This window comes from Ornithodoros turicata, chromosome 9, assembly GCF_037126465.1.
Source record: "Ornithodoros turicata isolate Travis chromosome 9, ASM3712646v1, whole genome shotgun sequence".
NCBI classification, from domain to species: Eukaryota; Metazoa; Arthropoda; class Arachnida; order Ixodida; family Argasidae; genus Ornithodoros; species Ornithodoros turicata.
In genome coordinates, this window is record NC_088209.1 from 38901199 (window position 1) to 38928957 (window position 27759).

The following is a 27759-nucleotide window of genomic DNA, read 5'->3' on the forward strand; positions in this document are numbered from 1 at the left end:
CAACCATTGTCTTGGGGGTCAACCATTGTCATGGTCTGGGGTTGAGGCGCGGATGTCGGCAACTTTGATATCGAAGATCGAGCGGTCACAAAATATCATGCCATCGTAGCTTTTAAACGCTGAAAACGCGGCGTGTACTTTTTTTTATTTATTTTTTATATTGGGAATGAACTTTTTCCGGTGGCAACAACTTATTGAGAATAAGGATTTGCCGAACAGTTCTAATACAGTCAAACTCCTTTATAGCGAACACATTTTTAACGAAAATACCACTACAGCAAATTTTTTTTTGCGGTCCCGCTGGAGCCTATAGGTCCAATAATAGACATCCTTTTTAACGAAAATACATTTACTGCGAATTTTTTTTGCTGTCCCCTGAGTTTCGTTGTAAAGGAGTTTGACTGTATAAGGAACTCGGGTGCCAAAGAAGTCGCGTCACAAAGACAGGGTGACAAAAAGACAGATGCTCATATAGAGAAGGATAAAAGTTCGTTCGTGGCTTCGAGACAGCGATTCAACGGGACATTTCGAAGTACCTTTCAGATCGAAAAATTGAGACATCATAGATGGAGCGAGCCGAATAGCGTGCTGCGTGTACAGTGCTATTTTGTGCAGCGCGCAGATTGAGGTGGGCGCGTGAAATGAGCGGCTCGAATGAATTTTTCCGCTACAGGAAGCTTGGAATAACCGGGAGCGCAGCCTCGGCAATCGATCCCTTTTGCCTCGTGGCCAGTTTCTTAAGTTGACCGCCGAGCGTCGCTACCAAACTACCGCCCACATCCTCTCCCACTCCAGCGAACTTCAGCAGCGTTTAAGTTATTACTCTTTAGTGTGACGAACGTTTGCACTTTCACCATGTGACAAGTGTGCCGCGCGCAAAATGTCGTGTCTTGTCGGCGTGTAAAGGGGGTCCTGTAAGTTTATTAATTCAGATTCGCATGTAACATTAACGCGAAAGCTCCGACCTTATCGACACGCAAAGTTAATTGTTGGTGGGGTCCGCGTAGTTAATTGAGGGTAGTTTTAATGCATCGTACGCTATCGCTTTTGCGCAATAGCGTAGCGGTTCTGCGCATGCGTGAAGCTTTCTTTATTGTTTGCACTTGCACAGAACCAACGCTATACCGGAACCGTACTAACGTACGAACTTTTTTGCGCTTCGGTCGCGCTCCGCGTCCTGACGCGAAACGCGCCGCTTCGTTACGACAGCCCGTCGTGCGATCTCATTGGTTGCTGCTCATGACGTCAGCCGAGCCCGCGTTCCTCGCATCCCATCTACAAACAAGCGGCACAAATCCTGCGGTGTCAATCCTGCTCTCGTTCCCGACTCCCCTTTTTCACGGTGTCCTTAGATCCACTATCTCTTCTGGCTCTGGATAGTGAATCCGGGTTCGAACCCCTCTGCTAATAAACGAACAAAAATCAGCTACTCCACTCTCTCTCTTCTACTATTACTCTCTATATAGTATTATTACCACTCTCAAAGTGACCATTATTAACGCTTTTCCTTTACGGCGTTATTTTTAGTATGGCACTGTCACGTGACGTGGACGGTGTCTTCCAAGAGGTGATGCGCCTGTTCATCATCCCAGCGGGCGCTGAAAGTGATCACGTGTGTAAGGCCGTCTGTCGGATCGATGCGCGCCCTGTTGCTAGGCGATGGCGTCTGCTCTTCACGCTCTCTTTTAAATAAACGCCATTAATTGACTCCAAATACTCGAAACGTACCGCTTCGTCGCACGTCGTTACTTTACCTGTTGTTACGTAAGCACGGGAGTAACCTGCTCCCGTTTACTCATCTCGAGTATCCGAGTCCCTTAGAAGTATATTCGCTCGTTCCCCTCAAGCTTGTCGTTCGGCATTTGCTCTTAATGTAAGGACGTTTGTGGAAGCTGTCATTTTTTTTTCTTTTTTTTTTACTTAAACACAAGGCCGATGGCGCTGGAAACACTGGCACGATACAGGTGCGATGCATTACGCAGTGCTCTTGTGGCGTCGTGTCGTTGCGTCGTTATTTATTGATTTGTTGGCAGAACCTCAAAGCATCGCGGTGGGAGCTTTCCGTGGGGAGGGGGGTAAACATTCACGACTTAGTGTTTAAGCTTGACACGAATAGAAACACTTCTGGGCAATATGCGAGGCACAACATTACAACACGATAAGTGGGAAATATAAATAACCGTTGAAGCAAGCAGTGAACACATTAACGTGGTTAATATGAACTCTGAAACACACGTCCGTGAAGCCTGTTCAATAAAGTGTCTGTCATATTCCATAAATGGCACAAAACTAATTAAGACACAAAGTAATTAGTTTTCAAATTACTTATGGTGTAATTATTGCAATTAAATATACGTCACTCGAATGGCTGTTAGCGAGGGGGCACTATACAACTCCCGTTATTTTTCAGACATATTTCAGACATTCAGACATATGTCGCACAGTTCCCTTAGAAGTCGGCCCAGGACGCACATTCTCCCAGGGCGTGAGTCGTGACGTTGCCCACATACGTGAGGCCGACAACGGCAAGCCCTATCACCACCACCACCACCACCACCACCACCACCGCCACCATTATGTTTCTTCTTTTATTTCTTAGCGCGGTAAACGTACCTCTGGTCACAAACACAATGCCATCGGTAGTAATACCAGGGACGGTGGTAATAACGGTATGTGTACTTTAAAGGAGCAGTCAAATGACGATTAGAATTCCCAAATCCCTGTTATCAGGCTGCACTGTTATAATTCGTGCAATAGATGTATTTCCTTCACTATTTTCCAAAGGAAACGCCGCGTTCTATGTGACCCTTTGCTGTCGCCTTCTCAAACGTTCCACGTATAATTGCGGCGAGGTCAAACTGTCCAGGTGCGCCTATGACGGCTTTCCACACCGAGCCATTATTTTACAATTTTCAAAGCAATAAGCTTTATATAGGGCCCACACACGTCGACACCCACGGCAGCCGTGTAGGTCCGTCTGTAGCTGCTATGGAGAGGGAAGAAGGCAAGAAGGTACATGAAGCTCCGAAACAAGAGCAGAAGCCCGAAGACCAGTATCGGATAATTTTATTGACATATTGACATACTGATTCGTTTGTGGTGTAAGGCTTCCTAAGATGGCGAATCCACTGCATCCCGTTAATACTATAGTATTCCGTTAATACTATAGTATTAACGGAACGTTAGTTAATACTATAGTATTAACGGAATACAATGGATTCGCCAATTTTGGGAAGCCTTGCACCACAAACGAATCAGTTCAAGAAGCTAACGGGTGCATAAAACAGAGAGAGAGATAGAAAAAAAAAAACTTATTTTGCGCGAGGTTAATTATAGGGTCACTTTGCGCAGTGGGGTACCCCTTTGGTACCCACAACCGACCACACCTGAACAATTATAACTTCCGTAATAAGGCGCATCCCATTATTGCGTATTAGTATAGTTTAGCGGAAACAAATGATCTTCCGCTGTTCCGCGACACCCCGCACTTGTAGTTTCCATGTTCACCGCTAGGGCGTGGCCGGTATGCGCTCTCTTCAACGGTGATAGGTGACCCGCATTAGAGTGAGCGCGCATAAAAATTGCGGCATTTACTGCCCACGCGTCGCTGTACTCACAAAACGAGGCAAGCCGCATTGCACACATGTATGGTAGCACATTTTGCTTGTCACTGGTTTGGCTGAAAAGCCGGGTCGTGATCGACATCATCAAGTGGAGCCCGGGTCGTCGGAAATGACTCGTTCACTGCATCGTTAATCCCCACCATTTGATGCATCAGTTGCCACGTATATTGTGCTCTCAAAAAAAAAAGGGTGGAAAGGTTTAGTCCTTCGGTGGAGTAACTTGTGGGAAGAAGTGGTTACCATGGATACGTTAGTTGTTAGTTCGCGCAATACACTTTTAGGACTAAAAGAAGCTGTCGCACAATGTGTTAGAAGCGTGTCAGGTTTCGACTTATTAAGCAAGTGCCTTATAAGCAGACATGTAACATCATGGCTACGCCGGAGCTGCCCAATCTCTCTCTCTCTCTCTCTTTTTCTTTTTCCTTCTCTATCTTCCATGTGAAGTGGGTGATAAACTGTCAGATAGAATTTGTGTAGGGTGAATGACGACCGTTAATTGATTGATCAATCAATCAGTCCTGTCGACATGTGAATGATAGGGTTATCTATCACTCTTAAAAATGAACTTCACCACATGGAACGCTCCTACCCAACTATCATCCCGAATGATAACGTTCTCTCCCTTGATTCGATGAAAATAAGAGGCGTACGCCTTTTTTGTAGCAATTATGCTGTATACGATAATGGTACAAAATAGGCGTATTTCCCCTCGAATTTCATCCAACAGAATGTCCCAATCTTTGAGATAAACGTGGAAGACAAACTGCGTGTTCACACCCAAAGGCCTACGCCTTTTTTTTTGTGACACTTATGCTGTTCATAATTGTCACAAAAAAGGCGTACGCCTCCCGTTTTCAACAAATCAGGGCAGATATCGATATCATTCGAGGGGATGGTTGGCTAGGAGCGTGCTATGCGGTGAAGTTCATTTTTAAGAGCGTCTGCAAAGTCAGCAGGATGAACTATGGGTGGGACAGGACCTCGTCATCGTTCTCCTCAAAGTGTGGACAGAAAAGGTCCTTCGAACACGCATTCCTTGAGCGGTCCCTCCATGAAGTGAGTGCCTGCTGTCATCGGGGCAGAACGGCTTTTCTTGTGAACTCCTTTCCTCGCTCTGGATGGCGTCCCGGAACAATGCCATCCAGCGGTGAATGGGCGGAGGCGTCCCTCGACCAGGAAACGGTCGCGTCTGCTCACCTCTCTCCATACACATTACGCATACACACTATTAAAAACAAGAGTTCACCGCAGAAGCCGCTGTGGTTCGTTCGTTCGTCCGTCCGTTCGTGGGGTATATACGATCGCGCTTCACGGGAATCAGAGCGCGTTTCGGGTCCATGCCGGGTCAAGTTGGCTCATTTTTCTGCTTTGATCCAAGTATACGGACTCGTATTAGAAGGATTTCTTTGAAGGAAGGGTCCTGTCGAGAAGCACTATCTGTGGTGTGGTTGTCTATAGTAGCTGAGAGGAGCATTCACAAAAAAAAAAAAAAAAAAAAAAAAAGAAGGGACTATTGGGCTCTTGGGTTATGCCTTCCTTTAGCGAGTTTTTGTCAGTCTGCTCTTTTAGTTGTCAGTTTGCACCTTTTAAAACAGATGGTGGTGGTCGTGGTGATGTTGAAAGGGCTTGCCGTTGTCGGCCTCACGTATGTGGGCAACGTCACGACTGACGCCCTGGGGAAATGTGCGTCCTGGGCCGACGTCTAGGGGAACTGTGCCGACATATGTCTGAAAGTGTCTGAGGAAAACCCAGGAAAAACCCCAGACAGCACAGCCGGCACCGGGATTCGAACCCGGGTACCTCCCAGTCTCGACGTGACAGAACTTCGCCGCATAGCACGTTCCTAGCAAACCACCATCTCCAGTGACATTGACAGTGACTGTGAAGAGAGTTTCTGGCAGGCTTCCAACGTTAGGCGGAGAGCGCTGTTGCTATTGGGGAGAGAAGTCAAATCCTGGTGACGTCACCTACTCTTGGAGAAACCCGAAACTACGGAGTTTTCGCGGCTTCTTTCGAGAGCTCGTGGAAGAGAGTGATGTTAACTCGCGTCCCGAGTCGTTGAGCGAGGTTGATTTTTATACCAAAAATTATTAATATCATCACCTAGGGTCGTCACCGACCGCAGCCGGCACACACGTCCCACAACGTGACGAAGCGTCACACAGATTGTCCCGCGCTTTGTACAGTTAGCGTTACTCCATGCGGACAACCTGACGCATTACCATTGTTTCCTTTCCACACCTTCTGTCGGACGTTTAGTCAGTGTTCTTTTATCTGAAAGCTGGATGCGTTAATGTGTCTAACGAGCGGAAATAATTCATTATATATATACAGTCAAACTCCTTTACAACGAAACTCAGGGAACAGCAAAAAAAAAAAAAAAAAAAATCGCAGTAAAGGTATTTTTGTTAAAAAGGATGTCCATTATTGGACCTATAGGGCTCCAGCGGGACCGCAAAAAAATTTGCTGTAGTGGTATTTTCGTTAAAAAGGCGTTCGCTATAAAGGAGTTTGACTGTATATATATATATATATATATATATAAAGGTTCCGGAAGTAAACCAGTATATTTTTTATTAATTTTAGTTTTCTTTTCTAAGTGTGCCATAACTGCACATTGGACCACCTCCAGCGTGTCCTCCTTCGCATGCCCTTCTTTTCTTCCCCGTTTGTTTCTCGCTTTTTCGCGGCAATTTCTGCGCGGTGAAGAAACTGCACTCGATTGACCCCACGCTTGCGTCACCCGTTTTCTGTTTTGTAACCTTCTATTCGAAAAACAAAAAACACAAAGTAGGCTAATAACTTACCTCAAGCTCCAGCTACTAGTGTCCCCCCCCCCCCCTGACGAGATTGTCGCTTTGCGCGTTTTATTTTTTATTTGTTTCTATAGGTGCGTCTTTTCTAAATGTGGAATGGGCCTCGTTTGACAGGTGATCCTCACCGGCGCAACCCGGAGAAGGAAAAAGCCACTTTGACCGGCTGTCCCTCCTCTGCATTCATCAGAAAATAGTTCTTCCGCGTTCCGCATTTTTTTATTCTCGCGCACCTTCCGTGGCGGCGAGCAGGTTAAACAATAAAGAGGAAATATTAAACCGACGAACACTCTAAAAAACAGAATTTCAACGCATAGCACGCTGTGCGCCAACCATTGCCACGAATGATAGAATTATCGCTTGTGATTGGAAGACAGAGGGGGGCGTACGCCTTTTTGTGTCGATTTTCGGCACAGTTCCCTTAGAAGTCGGCCCAGGACGCACATCCCTCCAGGGCGTCAGTCGTGACTTTACCCACCTCTGTGAGGCCGACAACGATAACAACAGCGACAACGAGTTTCGTATCCTCCAGGAGTAACTGACGTCGCGGTTGGAACTCGGGCATATCTGTCTCCTAGCAGCAGCAGCCGTCTCCGCTCTCCGCCCTACGTCAGCAGACTGCGCGCAGCTGTGGTGAAGAGACGGGAACCGACCTCTATAAGGTGCAGTGTTGCTGCATCGCATTGGTAGATTTGGCATCGGATGACGTCATATAGTTCTCAAAACTAGAAATAGATTTCAGGACGCTTCCGCATCAGATAAGAGAAACAATATTTTGGGAAAATTTTCAACGTGATACGGCTTGGATCGCAATGGCACACATTCAGATCCTGATCCTGATCCATTAGGATCCCGAAGACACGCGAGATTTGCGGCGCTCTAACCACTGTAACCGCTTGTGTCGATAGGGGGCGCTGGTTGTGGTGTCTATATAACTTAGAGTTGTCGGCCTCACCGTTAGTCAACCTCACGGCTATTGTTGGAAGATGAGATGATGGAAAGGGATGAGGGTGGAACGGCGATGGTTGACCGGTTCTCCAAGTCCATGTCTAAGGTAGTTGAAGCTATGAGAAGTTCAAAGCCCAAAGTTTCACGAAGGAAATGTGCTACGTTATTGGTTCTAAATGCGCCTTTCGGAGAACCTATACACTCGAGATGCACAATTTTCTTTACGTCACCGTTCTTGCAGTCTGTAATAGCCGTGTTTAACCGAAGAACGGCAATTTTAAGATACGCCCTACACTTGTTCTTGTTGGACGCAATAGGTAAGCCGCATCACAGTGAACGTCACGGCAAGTAGTGCGCCGACATCGAAACTATGAGAGAGCTATAGGCGACACCTGGTGGCGCTGCAGTACAATACCTCCGGCGGAGTGAGCCTGATAGGGTTGACGGGCTACGTTTAGTGCCGTTCTTGGGTTGAAGTTGAGCACAGGTTCAACGGTGTTGTTGGGTGCGCGCCATCATATACGATGGAGCCAATGAGCGTACATCCATGGGTTTTCGTGTCGAATAGGGACAACAAAGATGCATGATGTACGACAGAATTATCGAGTGCTGGCACCCTCACTGGAATTTGAGTTCTTTCTTTTTTTTCCTTTTTTTTTTTAAGGCGACTTTTTCGAAGCCTGTTGACTGTGCTCCCGCTCTACAAAAACTCTCGTGGCCTATTACTACTCTACAAAAAGTCTTTGCCTCGATATGTGTTGTAGAAGGTGTCATTAAATCTGCAGAACAACTCTATATGGAGTCTTTGACTCTCCAAAAAGTCTTCTACCCTAATTCTACACTGGAAAGAGTTTTTCTTTTCTTTTTTTTTTTAATCCCACTTTGGCACGGCGAAGCAACAGTGGCTACGAACTATGTTGAGAGTACAGCAGGGACAAGCAGCAGATAGTCCACAAGGAGTTTACCACTTTACACTCATAGAAATGAACTTCACCGCATAGCACGCTCCTAGCCAACCATCATCTCGAATGATATCGTTATCGACCCTGACTTGTTGAACTCTAGCTGGGGGCGTACGCCTTTTTCTGTGACAACTATGAACAGCATAAGTGTCAAAAAAGGCGTACACTTCCTGTTTTCAACAAATCAGGGCACATAACGATATCATTCGAGATGATAGTTGGCTAGGAGCGTGCTATGCGGTAAAGTTCATTTTTAAAAGAGTACTTCTATTAAAAAACAAAGAACATTTAACCATACTTCTCCAAAGTTAAAACAACATTCTTGCTGAACGACACAATCTCCTTTCCCCTTTTCTTCTCTCCAACGTCGGCGCACCTTTTTTTTTTTTTTTGCGTCGAATCGCGCCAAAAAACCGGTACATTTGTTTCTCTTTCGTGGCATTTCGTTTGTCGAGGAAGGCGCTGAAACAAGGCCACTTGAGCTGAGTGATTATTGACCGCTGCGCCGATAACCATGGAGACAGGTTGAGTAGAGAACGCATGCTAAACAGTTCTCCTTTCAGGTAGAAAAATATGCCACGCCACAAAGTGGAGCGACTTGACAGAGAAACGGAGGCACACCGCGGAAGTCTCGCAAATTCCGAAAACTTGCGTTGCGTTGACAAGCGGGAGACGGAAGAGCAATCTTTTATGTGGCAACTTTAGATTGAGCTTGCAAGATTGAGTACGCATACGTCGGCAAAGCTCATTCGTGAGCATCCTCACTCATGCTCAGGGTTGGACAGTATTTACATTGTATTTAAAATATAAATACATATGTACACACTTAAAAATATGAACTTCACCGCATAGCAGGCTCCCAGTTAGATATCGTTATCTGCCCTGATTTGGTGAAAACGGGAGGCGTACGCCTTTTTTGGGACACTTATGCTGTTCATAATTGTCACAAAAAAGGCGTACGGCTCCCGTTTTCAACAAATCAGGGCAGATAACGATATCATTCGAGATGATGGTTGGCTAGGAGCGTGCTATGCGGTGAAGTTCATTTTTAAGAGTTCCCTGCTAGTCATGCTCAGTGTTGCCGTATGTGCTTCCGAGGCTTCCCCGTTTTTTCCGGCACAGTTGTCCACTGAAGTCGGCCCAGGATGGGTACTAACCTCCTTTTTTTTTTTTTCATTTCAGCTGTCGTCTCCCCATTTTTCAAAGCCGCTTGCAACCACAGTATATCTTCGCGGATATAACATTGGCTGTAATTCTTTGGGTGTGTCAAATGCGTTTAAATCCAGTGACTTTACAGGGCCATCGTTTGCAGCTAACTTTTAACGAAACTCTTTTTGAAATGCTATTAAACTTTTATTAAAAGCCTTTTAATGTTTTGCGAAATCCTTTAATCTATCCTTCTGCGTTACTACCGTGGTGCTTACACAATTTCATCTTCGAAAGGTCTGGCGATCATGCGGTGGTGGCGCTGTCACGTGATATCACGTGACCCCGTACGTAAAACTACGGACGGACTACGAAGCTACCGCTTTAACCGTACCGAGCGACAAACGATCTTTCCATTTAGTTTAGTGCCTGTCGTGGCTTACCTGTCTTTATATATATATATATATATATTTTTTTAACTCGCGTGTTTCACCATATCCAATATTTTCCTTTCCGCGTCTGCACACGTATGCTTGCTTCCATTTTCTCCGCGCACGCCACTAGCACCCAAGCCTCCGTACTTTTTCCCAACCCGCAGGGCGAAAAAATCACCGCAGATAAAATCGCGACCATTTTTTTCCCCCCATCTCGGGTCACAGTTGAATGATGATCACGCCTGGCAATCGCGTTTCCGTCAAAGACATGTGTAGAGACGGCCTCTCTTATGCGGATAAATATAAATATTGATTCGGAGAGACAAAAGAAAAAAAGAGCGTTAAAAGGGCAAAGGAAGAAACGCATGCACGAAACGGGATGAGTAAAGGAAGAAGACCCTTCCTTTTTTCCCTGTTCTCTCCCCTATTTTCCCTATTTCTACGTCTTCTTCTTTTTTTTTCCCCGCGCTGCGCGCGCATCGGCTGCGAGACGAGAATTGGGATCGGTTTTGTGTTGGGCTATGTCGTTTGTTTGGAAATCGGTTGCCCCCTCTCTTTTTCCTTTTTTATCCCCATTGCTTCTTCTCCTTGGTATTGATTCAGGTCGGCCATGTTTGGGGAAGGTGAAAGCGACCGTCACGACACTGGGTTCCGCCATATTGATTTAAAGAAGAAAAAAAAACGAGGGAAAGAGGATAGAATCTCTCGTCTTATTTGTGTTGCATGCCTGTTGGAATGGAGGAGGAGGAGGGGGGAAAGGCCGTCGGAGGGATTAGGGAGTGGGGGGGGATACGGAGTTCGGTGTTTAGGGACGAAGAAAAAAGTTACGCAATTGATTGGAGAAAGTGGAGGAGTTTTGTGTTCTGTCACGGGCTGTTACAAGGTGATCAGTGTTGGGAGATTGCGGCGGGCTGACTTTCGCTAAGTGCGTGTTGGATCACGTGTTGGAATAGTTGCGGCGAATGAGTAACGACGACGAGGAGGTGGGGAAGAGTTGGGGGGTTGCGAGTGTGACGCGAGCGACACCCTTGTATCCCTAACCCGTGAACAAAGAGGCGTACACGCCTCTCATTTTTCAAGGAATCGGGGAAGAAAACGGTATAGGGGTTGGCTACGCTTTAAAAACATAGCTTCACCGCATAGCACGCTCCAAGCCCACCATCATCTCGAACGCTGGCGTAGCCAGTGGGGAGTTCCGGGTGTTCAAACCCCTCTGGTAGTGCAATAGTACCTGTGGTAGTGCATTTGGGAGAGGGAAGCGAGGGAGGAATCCTCCTCTCCCATGTAAAGTCCCCATAGAACCCCTCCCAAAATATTTTGCTGCCCATGCCGCTGCCGCCGAATGACAACGCTCTCTATACCAGCTCCCGTGGCATAGTGGTTAGGATGAGCGCTTTCCACGCCGAGACTGGGAGGGGACACGGGTTCGAATCCTGTCACAGGCTGTGCTGTCTGAGGTTTTCCCTGGGTTTTTTGCGAAGACTTTCCGGACGAATGTCGGCACAGTTCCTCCTGAAGTCGTCCCAGGACGCATACTAACTCCCCTGTCCCCTACTCCTTCATCCCCCCTCCCTGTCCTCTCTCCGTCTGTACGCCGCTCATAGCCACAGTTGCTTCGCGGCGCTAACATTGAATTCAAAAAAAAAACGCGCTCTCTCTCTCTGTCAATTTGGTGAAAATGGGAGGCGTACGCCATTTTTGTGGCATGTATGAACTGCATATTGCCACAAAAATGGTGTACGCCCCCCCCCCCAACCCCGTTTTCAGAAAATCGGGGGGAAGAACGATGTCACTAGGGATGACGGTTGGCTACGAGCGTGCTATGTGGTGAAGTTCATTTTTAAGGGTGTGGGAGCGTGCTATGCGGTGAAGTTTCATTTTAAGGGTGACGTGAAAGTATTATTTTAGTCACTAAATAGGGCGTAACGAGGTGACCTAGGTCTGCTTTTTGCGCTGCATGTAAGCGTATACTGTCATCGTAACATAAATCATCGTCACAAAAATACCGCCACTGGAGCGCGTGTTCTCCGAGTTACAGCCTTTAATGTGCACCGTGCTTCAACTGCATGTTCAGCGTCATTTCGTGTCGTTTCTTAATTGGAATAGGGGAAGGATTCAGCTCTCAACTCCCTTCTAAGACCGAGCGTATATACTCTTTCGAACCCCCACTGAGAGGTGTAGCCATCCGCAAGGATCGCTGTGCTCAATAATTAGCGAAAATAAAATAAAAAAGGTGCCTACGAGACGGGCAAGACAAAAAAGAAAGCGCGAGTTCATTGTTTTACGCGGTGGCGCTAAATGTTGAGCTCCACTGCGCGTGCGCAGTAGCCAAGAGCGAAGTTCTTCGCGAAACCGGAAACCCTCAAGGTCGAAAGACGGGACGCCCTCCCTCCTCCTCCTTCTCTTCCTCCTCTCTGTCTGCTTGGATGTCGTCTGCCGATGCGTCTGCTGCTGCTGCCCCCACCCTGGTCGTGGAAGGGGGGGGGGGGGGCGAGAGGAGGGGGGCGTCCTTCTCATGCACCAGCACCACTTCCATCTGTGTGTGCCCCACAACATTCCTGAAAACGCCCCCGCCTGCCCCCGCGCTGTGTCGACCGCTCCGTGTTGCTTGATGGTTTTCTGTCAACAGTTAAACCGCTTTGACGAAGTCCAGGACCTCTCTCTCTCTCTCTCTCTCTCTCTCACTCATTTCTATCGTCCTGTTATTGACTGGTGTGAGAAAATTTGGACGTCGTCTAATTATCTTTGTTTATACTAGGTGTCGCCGCGCTTCGTGTTGGAATGGATGAGTGAGTGAGTGAGTGAGAAAAGGTGGAGGAGAGGATGGAAATTGGGCGCGTTTGTCTGTCCGTCCCCCATGCTGGTGGGTAGCATCTCATTTCGGTCAAAGTCTCATTACGGTCAATGCGTCATTGCAGTCAAAAGTCTCATTACGTCCAAATACGTTTTAGCACCAAAAGGGCCTCGATGTACAAGACATCTCATCCGACCAGATGCAAATTAATTACGTAATTTAATTATTCTATCGATGATGACGATGGGAAGAAGGACAAATTTGGAATGCACTCTTAAAAGTAAACTTCACCGCATAGCACGCTCCTAGCCAACCATAATCTCGAATGATATCGATAGCTGCCCTGATTTGTTGAAAACGGGAGGCGTACGCCTTTTCTGTGACAATTATGAACCGCATAAGTGTCACAGAAAAGGCGTACGCCTCCCGTTTTCAACAAATCAGGGCAGATAACGATATCATTTGAGATGATAGTTGGCTAGGAACGTGCTATGCGGTGAAGTTCATTTTTAAGAGTGTGGAATTAACATCGGGACTCGGGCGTATTTACAAGAATGAAAAAAAACAAAAAAAAACAGGAAAAGCTGCATGTATCCGTGTTTGGCTGGCCACTTGAGCCCTAAAGATGTCTGCTGCCACGACGTTGTCTGCTTAGCAGGAGACATTTTATTTTTATTTTTTTATTATATTTCCTTTGGCGCGTTTAGGAAAATATACTTCCAAATATAACACTTTGCACGGCACGACACAGCATGTGCGAGTGAAGTGGTTAAATAATACCGCAACATGTGTTCCAAGATGTGGCATTGTCCGAGACTGGATCATTGAGTTGACAACAAAGGGTATTGTATCCCTTCTGTCACTTAACGCGAAGGCTCCCGATATTCTTTTCTTCGTGGTATGTTGAAAGCCCAGAGGAGGACGTTACATAATGGGGGACAAAATGAACATGAACATATATCCATGAACATGACGGTAGGACAATACAGTTTAAGACATATGACGCACGTTTTGTAAAGTAGAAAAGGTCGCAGATTCCGCAAAACTCCATGCGATGAATGAAATACACTGAAATAGCAGTCGTTATTAAATTTGTATTTTTTCTTATTCCCTTTCGATTTTTGATTTTATTTTATTTTTCTGCATTCTTCATTGGGCCCCCTCTGTCTGGAACTATACATGTAGGACAGGTTATGTTGCCGGCGTTGTTTAACAGCTTGTTGCTTGTAAACTCAGCACAACAAGTTGTACGTGTGACAAGAAAAGCATAAATATTTTTAAATTTGCTACTAAAATTTCGGTAAAACGGCTCGCGGCGACATCTGGTTGGAAATAATCTTCAATTTGGCAGGCAACAGTGAGCTGTGTTGCGGACTGTGCTTGCTGCTCGTGACGACTACGTAGCCGCGCGACTTCTTTTTGTTTCAGACCCAGTGTTATGCGCATGCACTGTAGCTTTGCCTCCCTACTTGACGAGCAGTGCGCACTTGGTTGGTCGTAACTTTCTATTTTAATTATCTGAAAAAGATATGAGAACAATTGTGACAAAAATTAAATAAGTAAAATTACATAAATAAAAATTGTGACGTGAGAGTGTATGCTGAGGGCTCAGACTATCGAACAGATAAAGTTTCTGAGATTGCAGCTCTGCTGCTTCGCAATACTTTTAAACCATCGTGTAGGTCCGTCAGTAGCTTTGCAGGGTCACGTGACAGCGCTGCCACTTTATTCTATGAAATGCACGTTTTTTGCAGCCTTCTGAACCGCTCTATCGCTGAACGTGCGTAACCGCTGCATGCGCTGTGAATGGCACTACGAAGCCACCGCATTCAAACGTGTTTGACGTAATGCCCACAGGTGGTTTTCTTTTCTTTTCTTTTTTTGTCGTCATTCCCTATTTTCTCGTAATACAAGTACTGCCTCGTAAGTCTAAGTCGTAAGTCTCGTAATACAAGTACTGGAATAGCCAGTACTGACCCCGTCGTCACTATAACAACTCCACATAACCTATGGCCTCCAGTGGTCTTGTGGTCATAGTGTACGACATCATCTTATCTCCTATACAATGCAACTGTCGCAAAACAGCACACATCACTCTTAAAAATGAACTTCACCGCATAGCACGCTCCTAACCAACCATCATCTCGAATGATATCGTTATCTGCTCAGGGGGCTTAATCGCTTCATCGTCGTTACGGTCGTTACAAGCTAACGAGTGGCGGGAAATTCAAAAAGGCGGGCGAGATATTTAAAAAGGTGGGCACGTGATAAAACACGTGCACGGCGCTCTTCACGCGATACGTAAAGGCCGTGGTACACGTCACGCGCAATGTGTCACGTGCCCACCTTTTTGAATTTCCCGCCACTCGTTAGCTTGTAACGACGATGTAGCGATTAAGCCCCCTGATTTGTTAAAAACGGTAGGCGTACGCCTTTTTTGTGACACTTATGCTGTTCATAACTGTCACAAAAAGGGCGTACGCCTCCCGTTTTCAGCAAATCAGGGCAGATAACGATATCATTTGAGATGATAGTTGGCTTGGAGCGTGCTATGCGGTGAAGTTCATTGTTAAGAGTGCAGTAGAGCTTCAGTGGACCCCCGTCGCATCGGCATTGCTGGGAATGATGCTGCTGACGGAGAAGCACGTGATGCTCACCAAAGCGGTCCAGCGCAAAAGATATCTTTCACTTCTGAAGATGAAAAAAAAAAAAAAAAAGAAATGTTGTGCGTCATCCAGCGTGGTTCAGTTCGGAGCCAGTGGTCGACGAGTTCCACAGAGACGACGTCGCTGCTGCGCAGAATTGACTACCTGTCTTACCGTATCCCTCCGCGGATGACCTTGCCGCTCGAAACTTTGCTTCGACTCAATGTCCCATTCGCCAACGCATTCCTGTTCAAGATATGCGCTCAACCTTCGTCGTTGTGTTCAACGTGTGGTACATGCGTGAAAATTCGGAACATATTCTTGTCGAATGTGCGCTGCTTCACACTGCCCTTTTGCAACTTTTGCACCGTCGTGAAAGTGCTGGGCGAATATGGCCTGCGATTCATCGTCAGGACGCACAGCGCTCACTCATCACTTTCGTTAAGAGCATAGCTCTCGTCTTTTTAGACGTCTTTTCTCTCTTTCTCTTTCTGCTAGATCTAGAGTAGCTTGTCCAGCCGTGAACGGGCTCACACCTCCATTTTTTTTCTCCTACCATCATCATCATCATCATCAACAACTCAACATTTATCATTTCTCCTCTAATACTACAGTGAACACTCGTTATTATGACCATGGTCGTTCCCGAAAATTTTGGTCATAATGCGGAATTGTCATATTAACGGGGGAGATTTGCAGAGGTTTCACAGCATTGTTCCCCAAGAGTATGGTTGTAAAGCGCGTATGTCAGATTATAGGGGGTCATATTAACGAGGGTTCACTATAATCTAATAAGAGAGAACGTAGAAGACGTAGTAACGCTCGACACTAAAATGCAGAAGCGAACACACTACACACGGTGCGGCATGCGCAGAACGTGGATCTGTATGGGGCTCTCGAATCCATGCACGGACTCCCAACTGGCCACCCCCGGACTTCCCATTTTTGTCCCCCCCCCCACACACACCTCCACCACCATCCCCTCAAATACGTACCACATCGCAAATAATGGACAAATCCCTAAACCACCGCACACTCGCCCCCGTAGTCTCTGAAAACCCCCGAAATTTGCAAAAGCCCGCGCGGAGCATTGTGAATGCTCCAAAGCGGGGTCAATTTACGGGAGCGGTATCCTTTCAGAGATTTTTGTATGTGCACCGGGGGGCTGACGGACGGTGTGACCGGTTGTTGTGCGCATGCGCAGCAGCATTCCATCCAGTTTGGGGTTGACGCGGTCGTTGAACGTAAATCACGTCAGCCAAGAAGAAGGACTCCTCTGCCAACAGGTTTCACCTCCTCCTCGTCATTGCGAAAGTTTCCGCCGAATCGAGCTTCCTTTCCGCGAGGGATCCGATCAACCCGCGAAGGTGGCAATGCTCACGCAGGACCTGCATTTCTCTTCGTTTTGTTTCCAGTTGACGCCCCACGTGCCATGCGCGGCGCATGATGGGAGCTTATGGGAAAGGACGAAGGCGCAGCTCGAAAAGTCTCTTTTTTTACTGTTTCTACTTGTACACGATAGACGGGGTGGCCTGTTACGTCCATTGTGTGTTGTGTACTGCGTCCCATGGTGGTGGTGGTGGTGGTGATGTAACTGCTGACCGTAGTCCCTCAAAACAGAAAATTTCACCGCATGGCACGCTCCTAGCCAACCATCACCTCAAATGATATCGTTATCTGCCCTGATTTGTTGAAAACGGGAGGCGTACGCCTTTTTTGTGACAATTATGAGTAGCATAAGTGTCACAAAAAAAGGCGAATGCCTCCGGTTTTCAACAGATCAGGGCAGATAACGGTATCATTCGAGATGATGGTTGGATACACCTTAAAAATGAACTTCACCGCATAGCACGCTCGTAGCCAGACATCACCTCGAATGATATCGTTATCTGAACTGATTTGTTGAAAACGGGAGGCGTACGCCTTTTCTGTGACACTTATGTTGTTCGTAATTGTCACAAAAAAGGCGTACACCTCCCGTTTTCAACAAATCGGGGCAGATAACGATATCATTCGAGACGGTGGTTGGCGAGGAACGTGCTATGCGGTGAAGTTCATTTTTAAGAGTGTAGTATAAAGCGTGTTATGCGGTGAAGTTGTTTTAAGATTAATAAAATGCACCAAGATTTATTGGATCAAATGAATAATTAAGATAAGACTAACTAGATAAGTTTTGAAACATTGGTTTCGGGGGCAAACGTTTAGAAACAGCAAGGAGGTGATACCAACGAAGTACGTCTTCATTTTATTTTTTTTTTATTGTTCTTAAAAACGGAAGTTCGCGAAATACTAATAAACAAAAGCACGTGATAACTCGCGCTGCAATTGCGTCGCGCGGTCGTACTGTCACGTGGTATTTTGTATTTCGCGGGCTTTCTTGTTAGGCCAGAAAGAGGAGCCACACAAAACGTTCATTCTCGGAAACACCGCGGCTCTTAAACGGGTAATTTAATCAAGCTCTGGCACCCTGTTTTGAGAGAAACCAGACAGTCAGTTGTATCGAGGACGATATGCTTTGCGAACTGGATACGCATTGAGGCATATGGCGGTTTCGTTTATATTTGCGTAGTGAGGAGTGGGTGAGTGGGTGGGTGGGTGGGTAGGTGGGTGGGTGCGGGAGAAAGTGTGAAGGGAACTATAGAAGTATAATATTGAGCTTCTAGAGTCTCCATAATGAGGATTCTGCAATTAGACGTCTATGTGGCTTTTGTATCGAAGGAGATTTTTTACAAATTGTGTCCATATACTATTTCTCTTCATACTCTTGCCCTATTTGATGAGTACTTAAATAAGTACTCGTATAATAACGCACCAATGTGTCAATATCTTACGTAGCTGCAATAAGGCGGGCGAAGAATGAGAACTCTTTATTGTTTTTCAGCCACCTTATGCTTAGGATACACCTGGTTTCGCGTTAAATATTAATCTTTTCGTTGTCTGGTAATTACTTTCCGCGCATATTTCATAACTGATATCAACCGTGGTATTGTTATCATATTTCGGTTGTTCGAAAGACCTCCAGTTATGGTGTCGTCAGTCTTCTCTAACTACAGTTTCCATTACCTACAATAACTGCACTCTTAAAAATGAACTTCACCGCATAGCACGGTCCTAGCCAACCACTATCTCGAATGATATCATTATCTGCCGGGAGGCGTACGCCTTTTTGTGACACTTATGCGGTTCGTAATTGTCACAAAAAAGGCGTACGCCTCCCGTTTTCAACGACCCAGGGCAGATAACGATATCATTTGAGATTATGGTTGGTTAGGAGCGTGCTATGCGGTGAAGTTCATTTTTAAGAGTGTGGGAGTTACGATGGCTGAATATAACTTGACATACTGTCAAGGGGCAACATCCCTTCACGCTCTACTAAAGGGCCTATGTAACCACGTTTATAACTCTCGAGCCCGCGCGCGCGGGATTAAAAAATAGCGCCAACACGGTGTGAAAGAAGCGCGGGTGAGGTCTGTTCGTGCTGGACCCGAAGCTTTCCCGAAATATCGTCTCACCGAAAATAGAGATTTAGCTCGTGCGCCGGGCGGACGTTTTATTGACCTTGGCGGCTTTCGCCTACCAGCCGGTCCCCCGCGTTATTTTGGAAAAGGCGCGAAAAACAACTCGTCGCAACAGCCTTCGATTTTCAGGAGGAGATACTCCAGGGCGGGAGTCGAATTAGCCGCTTCCATTCGAGGCCGTCTAGGTCGCTACTGTGCTGCCACCTTCGAATCTCGACCGCGAACTGAACGTGTTATGTGCGTCATGAAGGGAATCTCGAATATTTCGCTCAAAGTTATGTCGAAGACGGGTATATTTGCATCGATGTGAACGTGTGCCGTTCCATCGAAAGTCCCTCCACGCAAAGTATCCTACCACTTAGAAATGAACTTCACCTCATAGCACGCTCCTAGCCAACCGTCATCTCGAATGATATCGTTATCTGATCTGATTCGTTGAAAACAGGAGGCGTACGCCTTTTTTGTGACAATTATGAACAGCATAAGTGTCACAAAAAAGGCGTACGCCTCCCGTTTTCAACAAATCAGGGCAGATCACGATATCATTCGAGATGATGGTTAGCTAAGAGCGTGCTATGCGGTGAAGTTCATTTTTAAGAGTGTACCTCTTAGATATGAACTTCACCGCATAGCATGCTCCTAGCCAACCATCATCTCGAACGATATCGTTATATGTGTTGAAAACGGGAGGCGTACGCCCGTTTTGTGACAATTATGAACAGCATAAGGGTCACAAAAAAAAAGGCGTACGCCTCCCGTTTCCAACAAAGTCATGGCAGATAACGATATCATTCGAGATGATGGTTGGCCAGGAGCGTGCTATGCGGTAAATTTCATTTTTAAGAGTGTAGGACCTGCGAATACCGGAACTGACGTCGCCGTGACGTCAGGACAGGCTAATCCAACAGCCAAAGCTGCTGCGGCCAGCGGTCTTGGGGGAGGTCGCGTGCTTTTGGGAGCCAATAGGAATAATGCACGGTCGCACCACTGACTTTATCGAGTCGACTGGGGGCTTAATCGCTTACACGCTTAACGAACTAACAGGATTGGAGTATTCGTCAAGAACGGGGCGTGAGGGGGATGCCTTAAAGGGGTTGTATAACACTTTGATACGTGCGACTGACCATGGGATACAAGCCTAGAGCGATAAAGCATTGAACCCATATACACGTCACGCGCTGTCGTCAGAGGATCCAGGGCTACGGCCATTCCCATTGAGCACGTGACCACTACCTCACTGCCCCCTTGCGGAGACGCCGGCTGCGATGCCAGAGCCGATACATTTTCATGTTCCGTTTGTCTACGCGTATATACTGCCCGTTTTGCTACAAACCTTGGAATGCATGTACATATCGATGTAAAAAATTGTCTTTCACATTTGTTTGACATAATTTCGGACGAACGGAGTGATCGCAAACCCGTTAATTAATTAATGGCATTTTGACTCTTGTGGTTCCAAGTGTGGCTCGCTGTTGCCAGATCGAATTTTCTAGCCTCACAAACTTCTCTTTCGAGTACAGCACTTCGCAAACTATCACTACATTCACAAAGGCGCAGAAATGCCACAGGTGCGCTGTTTCACACACGCACACACACACACACACAGACAGAGTCGTGATTGTTTCCCTCAGATCGTCAGTCCACAACGAAAGCTGCGTTTATGTACATAATAGATGCACACTTTCCACCTCATTATTCGGTTCTGCAATTCTCTCTCTCTGGTTCTAATGAGCTTCCCGAGGGTCAAGAGGCGCGCTTTCGAACGGCGTGACGGGCCGCCGCCGCGCGGCGCCACCGTCGATCTGCGAAACAAAACGAGGGACGAGTGACCACAGCTGAGCGTTGACGACTTTCCTTTTCGCATCGCGGATTTTCTTCTTTGCCACTAACAATGGGCGAACACCGGCTTCTTTCCCAGAGGGCATTGACTATATGACTGGCGATTATTATGTATTTTACTTTGAAATGTCCGTCAAGCCGAGACTTCATTAGCGCAACAGAGCTATTGTGTCTCCGGTGCGCATGTGGCATATGTCTGCGCACAGAAAACATTTCAACCACAAATAGGCGTCCTCGAGAGAAGTGCTCAGTACGTCAGTACGTAAGCATTGTAAGCATAACTTGCTTTGGTTGCTTTTGGTATGGCGTATTGGGGTGTAATGATGTGAGTGTGTTAATTGGTTTGTAACGTAATGTTTGTGCTACGTAGTGTATGAATGAGTAGTATTCTAGCTCGTGCGATTTAGCCCGCGAACAAACACCAGCTGTCTCACAATTGATTCAAACGTGTACTGCTTCAGTTGAATGGGAATCGCTCTCTGTGCGTGCTGCGAGGTTGATGATTAGAACTCGTGGCAAACGGGGAAAAATAATTCAACGAATGAGAGCGAATCGCAATTTGCCTGCGAAAATTTCGGTACGCATCTAATGAATAAGCTTCACGGTTTCAGTTTCATAATTTCATATTACGAGTACTAAATGCATCTTGTTTTTCTCGTGCCGCACTGATTCCATAGCCAAGCGGAAATGTTTTCAGAAGGTACCGCAAAGGATGTTTATAATAGTTTAATTATAATAGTATTTATTTTCATTTCTGTATCGTAGAAATGAAAATAAACAATAGTAATAAATAATAATAAAAAAATAGTTTCGGGCACGTCGTTTGTGGTTCTCAAAAGTCAATTCTATCCCCAAGATTGTACTTTGATGACGGCCTACTGTACTTCATAAAGTTGCCTCCGAAGCGCCAGTATGTGACACGCCCACATTTCCAGCGATGTCGTCAGTATGGCGGGAAGTTTGAGCGCGTCACGGAGCGCTTTCCCGCGCCACTGCAAACTGGCGTTGGCCTTGGTCGCCACCGTTTTCGTGAAATTTCTGCGTTATTTTCGCACGGACGGTCTGGAACAAGCAGCATTATTAGTACTTACTACGAAGTTTCGCATTTTACAAGCTCATGTGCCATGTTTGCCATTCCACTTTCTTACGATAGCGCGTTCGCTCCGCATTTTATCGAAAAAAAAAAAAATACTCCGTGTTCACCGTTATCGTGTTACAAACACGAGCTTTTTTTTTCTCTCTCCCCAAAAGCTCCTATATGGTTGTGTCTTTGCCTCCTCTCTCCCGAAAGTGGCCCCCAGACTTAAAGAAAAAAGAAAAGTTCGACCCCGTAGGAAAAAAGCATGCCGAGCGAGAAAACGCCGATGTCAGCTATAGAGTCATAAACAAAGTTCCTCGGCGCCATATTGCCACCTCTAGTCTCTCCCCCCCCCCCCTCCCTTTCCTCTTCCTCTTCCAGGGGGGTTGTTGGGGTGAGGGGGAGAATTTACTGCCGACGTCAGGCAGAGGAATATGATGGTTGGTTAGGCATCTCTTTTGAGCTCCGGCACCGCTTTTCCCCTCCGGTCCTTTTCCATCTGCAAGATGTGGAGACCCATCAGTGTTGCCTGTCCGTCTTTCGTCATCCGTGCTACAACAAGGCGACAGTTATACGGCGTACAGCGCCCTCTCTGAGTCGTTTCTGTCGTTGTCTCACCGTTTTAGAGTCCTTAAACGCGACAAAAGAATTTGTTTCAACATGCCTCACGGCTTTTAACCGCAACGGAAAATTTGTTCCAACACGTGCCGTCAGCAACACTTCATGCTGTTCCGTTCTCTGCTTCTTTTCCAATGTTCGAACTTTGCTGTCTGTTATTTGATATGCTTTGTTCGATATACAGTGAAACTCCTTTACAACGAAACTCAGGGGACAGCAAAAAAAATTTGCAGTAAAGGTATTTTCGTTAAAAAGGATGTCCATTATTGGACCTATAGGGCTCCAGCGGGACCGCAAAAAAATTTTCTGTAGTGGTATTTTCGTTAAAAAGGTGTTCGCTATAAAGGAGTTTGACTGTATATACACAGTGATTTCTGTATAACGTTCTTCCAACAACTACTTCGAAATTCTGGCGCGGGTAAACCTTTGTACAAGAAAATTTTTATGATCCTTGTCTATTTTGTGACTTTTGTTTCTGTGTGTCCGCATCGTCATCACAAACTTGCCATCTGCAATCTGTAACGCTAATTTCTTCTCCGCCTTCAGGTGGCGCTTGTGTCGTGGCAACAACGTCACCACCACCATCATCATCATCACCATCGTTCCAAGAGTACGCTGTACGAAGGCGGGTACGCTATTTCAAAATACTAACTAACTACTTCAAGGTTTCGATTCGTCGTTTTATTTTATTTTTATTTTTTTCATGTACCACGAAATCCCGTCACGTTTTTTAATATAATTGACGATGAGGTCTTGGGGCACGGTTCGAACCCTTCCGTTTCCTGTTGCAGAGACAGATAGCTGTCACTTGACTTTTTGCTTGTTTGCTTCATTTGTCATCCTTATAGACTGTAAGGTTTTAGCCATTCGAGGTATGTAGCCTCGCTCACTACTCGAAATGACGTCGTGAACCAAAGTCTACCGAGTATAGCAGTCATACAGAACGGACTCATTCTTAAAGCGAAAGTGTTACGTGTGATATCTGTATCGATTACGCGATAACGTGTTGACGGTTCAAGGCCTTCCGCCGCCTCAGCGTTCCTGATAAAAGGGCGCAGCTTTCTTGTGTACGCGTCTTTTATGTCTGCGACACCAACCTGTCAGTATGCAGACAGCGGTGCTGCCTGTCGTTTTTGTCGAGCAATAAACATTGCTGTGAAGTACGCTTTTGCTGGCTCTCTGCGAATAGAAAGACACTACATATTGGCGACGAGGATGGGATTTTACGCCAGCATGGATGGACGGTGTTAAAGAAGATATCGTCCAGAAGAAGGAAGTGGTGCCCTACACGGAACCAACGGCAGGGACGAACATGGCAACTATTGGGCAAGTGGAAAATTTTGACGAGACTATCTCAGATTGGATTTCCTATGAAGAGCGACTCAGTTCATTCCTGAAAGTGAACAAGATAGGAGATGATAGGAAAGTAGATGCGTTTCTCAGCATCATAGGCCCGAAAACGTATACGTTGCTAAAAACGCTGCTCGCACCTGAGAAACCGTCAGACAAAACTCTCGATGATTTGATGAAAGTGCTACGTGATCACTTGTCCCCGAAACCATCAGTGATTGCGGAGAGGGCGAAGTTCCACAAATATATACAAGGGGAGGCTCAGACTATCGTCCAATTTGTTGCGGAATTAAAGCGACTTGCGCAGGACTGCAAGTTCGGAGCGAATCTCGAAGAGACTTTGCGAGATCGGTTTGTGTGTGGACTACACCGACTTGATATCCAGAAATGCTTATTTGCTGAGAACGAATCGCTCACGTTTAAAAAAGCCGTAGAAAAGGCGCTATCACTTGAAATGGCGACAAAGAGCGCCTCGGAATGTCACGCGGCGGACACGCCCCCAAGACTGAATAAGATTGATAAACCAGAGAGAAGAAAGAAACGCTTTTGTTATCGGTGCGGCGGCAGCAATCATGCGAGTGAGGCGTGCAACTTTCGAGACGCTGTCTGCCATAGATGTAAACGGAAGGGACACATCAAAAGAGCTTGCCAGTCTGGAACAAAGGTCAAGCCCGCGGGACGACAATCCTTGGGTAATTTGAAGGAGGAGAACGACTGGGTTCAGAATAATCCTGGGGGAAACGCTATCCTTCGACTGGAGTCGCACAAGAATGATCCTATGTATGCTACCGTTTCCGTCGAAGACGTTCCACTTACGATGGAGATTGATACCGGTGCTGCTGTTTCTGTAATGTCTTTACAACAGTACCAGAACTGCTTCCCACACCTGACCTTGGAACCCACATCTCTACGTCTGCGCACGTATACTGGTGAAGCACTAACGCCCCAAGGGTACATTACGGTCAACGTCAACTACGGAGGTCGTCAGCGGACCCTGCCCCTTCATATCCTGCGTCAACCAGGTGTCCCTCTCCTGGGCCGTAACTGGGTGCGTGAGCTGCGGCTAGATTGGGCCGGACTGAACACCATGTCGCTTGACGTCAACACAATTACCGGACAGTTGACTGAGAAGTACAAGCCTCTTTTCACCGAAGAACTCGGAAAGATTAAGGGTGAGCAAGCATGTCTCAAGTTAAAGGAAGGCAGTACGCCACGTTTCTTGAAAGCTCGAAGCTTACCGTTTTCTCTGAGGAATGCTGTGGAAAATGAGATAAATAAATTGGAGAAGATGGGAGTAATATCGCCAACAAGCTGCAGCGCATATGGCACGCCAGTAGTTCCGGTCGTCAAGAAGGACGGCTCCGTCCGATTATGTGGTGACTACCGAACAACGTTAAACCAAGTCCTGGAAGTCGAAAAGTATCCCCTTCCGAGGTTCGATGAGATTTTTGCGGCGCTTGCTGGTGGAAAGTACTTTTCGAAAATAGATCTTAATCGTGCATATCTTCAAGTAGAAGTCGACGAGCAATCAAGTCGGTATTTAACGCTAAATACCCACAAAGGACTGTATAAGGTAAACCGTCTTGCCTTTGGTATTACTTCGGCCCCTGCAATATTCCAGAGAATCATGGATAATATGCTGAAAGACCTGGATGGTGTCATCGTCTACCTAGACGATATTCTTGTTATGGGGAGGTCAGAACAAGAGCATATTCGGAATCTGGAAAGGGTTCTGCAGCGCCTAATGGAACGAGGGGTCCGTATAAAAAGGGGAAAATGCGAGTTTTTGAAGACCGAGTTACAGTACTTAGGACATGTCATTAACGCTGAAGGCGTGAAGCCGTCGAAAGAGAAAGTTGAAGCGGTACTGCGTGCCCCCGCGCCGACAGACAAACAACGGCTTCGCTCGCTGCTGGGAGTAATCAATTTCTACGGGAAATTCCTGCCAGACCTATCAAGTGTCCTGTATCCCCTGCACAGGCTTTTGAAACTAAAAGTGGCATGGTCGTGGAACCAGCAGTGTCAGATGGCCTTCAATAGAGTAAAGGAATTACTCGCATCACCGCCGGTCTTGGTGCACTACGACCCGGACGCCCCGTTGCAGCTTGAATGCGACGCCTCGGCTTTTGGAGTAGGTGCGGTACTGTCGCACATACAAGAAGACGGAAGTGTGAAACCCATAGCCTACGCGTCACGAACACTAAGTACAGCGGAGGCAAATTATAGTCACTTGGAGAAAGAAGCACTTGCCTTAATATTTGGCGTTAAAAAGTTTCATAGCTTCTTGTATGGACGAGAATTTGTGCTACTGACTGACCACAAGCCACTTCAGACCATATTCGGTGAAAAGTCAAGCACACCTACTATTGCTGCTGCACGTCTGCAGAGGTGGTCCCTTATTCTAGCAGCATATCGCTACGAGCTTCGCTACAGGGCCGGAAAGGCCAACGTCGTCGCGGATTGCTTTTCTCGTCTGCCGTTGCAAAGGACTCAGGAGGACGACGATGACGAAGTCAGTGCGATCTACTCTTTGGGACTTGAAAGTTTCCCTGTGAACTGCGCAGAAATAGCTAAAGAAACTGCTCGCGATCGAGTACTAAGTGTGGTGGCGGAAGTTATTGCCAAGGGGTGGCCTGCAACTATAAATGATGAGGCACTGAAACCTTATTTCTCACACAGGACAGAGCTAACAATGCATCAAGGATGCATCCTGTGGGGAATGAGGGTCCTGATACCTTCAAAGCTACGCACGAGGGTGCTCGACGAACTCCACTGCGGACATCCAGGAATCGTCAGGATGAAAGAAATTGCAAGAAGTTACACATGGTGGCCACGAATCGACGACGAGCTGGAACAGATGGTAAAACGATGCGACGACTGTCAGGAACAACGCCCTCAACCACCGAAGGCTCCGTTGCATCCCTGGTCCTGGCCGTCGCGACCATGGGACCGTGTGCACCTGGACTTCGCGGGTCCCTTCTTGAGTAAGAACTTTTTAGTCGCGGTGGACGCGCACTCCAAGTGGCCGGAGGTGTTTGTGCTCCAGTCAACGACCGCAGCAGCTACTATACAGTGTGTGCGAGAACTGTTTACGCGATGGGGTATCGCGGGTACAATTGTCACAGACAATGGACCTCAGTTTTGTGCGGAGTCTTTTCAGATGTTTCTCAAGCAAAATGGCGTGAAACACATAACATCGGCGCCCTACCACCCATCAAGTAATGGGTTGGCAGAGAGGTTCATCCGGACGTTGAAAGAAGGCCTGAAGAAAGATCAAAGTCACTCTCTGGAGGTGAGACTGGCTAACCTGCTTTTGGTTTACAGAAACACTCCACATGCCACAACGGCACAGTCACCCGCAACGCTCATGTTGGGACGATCATTAAGAACCAGACTGGACCTCATGAAGCCGTCCCTCGACCTCACCGTCCGACAGAAACAAGTAATACAATCCTTTACCCGGAGTCCCAGAGGCCGCGTTTTTCAAGTGGGAGATCCTGTGCGCGTCAGAAACTACCGTGGTGGTGAGAAATGGGTAATGGGAAATGTTGTTGAGAGAACGGGACCGGTGTCATATAGGGTCAAGGTGAATTGCCAGAATGGTACACTCGTCTGGAGGAGGCACGCTGACCAAATGATAACAGCTGACGTTCCTGCCAAGAAGACAGCCCAAGAAGAATCGTCAGACCTTTTCCCGTCGGTTCAAAGTGGATCAGCTACCTTTACCGACAACGCCACCGCTACGGTGGAAACACCACCGTCACCACAGATGGAACGAAGATACCCTTCACGTGTACGCAAACCTCCTGACCGCTATCAGGCTACTTGAATTGTTCCATGTACAAGCTGCACATGAGAATACGCAATGATAAATTTTGCATGACAATTAGTATTGTATAAATATTGTTTTAGCCTCGGATGGGCGAAGATGTGATATCTGTATCGATTACGCGATAACGTGTTGACGGTTCAAGGCCTTCCGCCGCCTCAG

At 46.7% G+C, this 27759-nt stretch overlaps 1 protein-coding gene and 1 long non-coding RNA gene across 2 annotated transcripts in view; both read left to right on the forward strand.

The window, feature by feature from the left end:
* LOC135368870 (uncharacterized) overlaps positions 1 to 23043 on the forward strand; it is a 73025-nt gene extending 49982 nt beyond the window's left edge. Inside the window, exon 4 of the long non-coding RNA XR_010414885.1 lies at positions 22965 to 23043. This is a non-coding gene — a long non-coding RNA (uncharacterized LOC135368870). The remainder of the gene's footprint in view (positions 1 to 22964) is intronic.
* Positions 23044 to 23655: 612 nt separating this feature from the next.
* Positions 23656 to 27597, forward strand: LOC135369479 (uncharacterized protein K02A2.6-like). Its single transcript, XM_064603064.1, has one exon. It carries the CDS (start codon positions 23656 to 23658, stop codon positions 27595 to 27597), a length of 3942 nt encoding a protein of 1313 aa, XP_064459134.1.
* Positions 27598 to 27759: the final 162 nt, after the last annotated feature.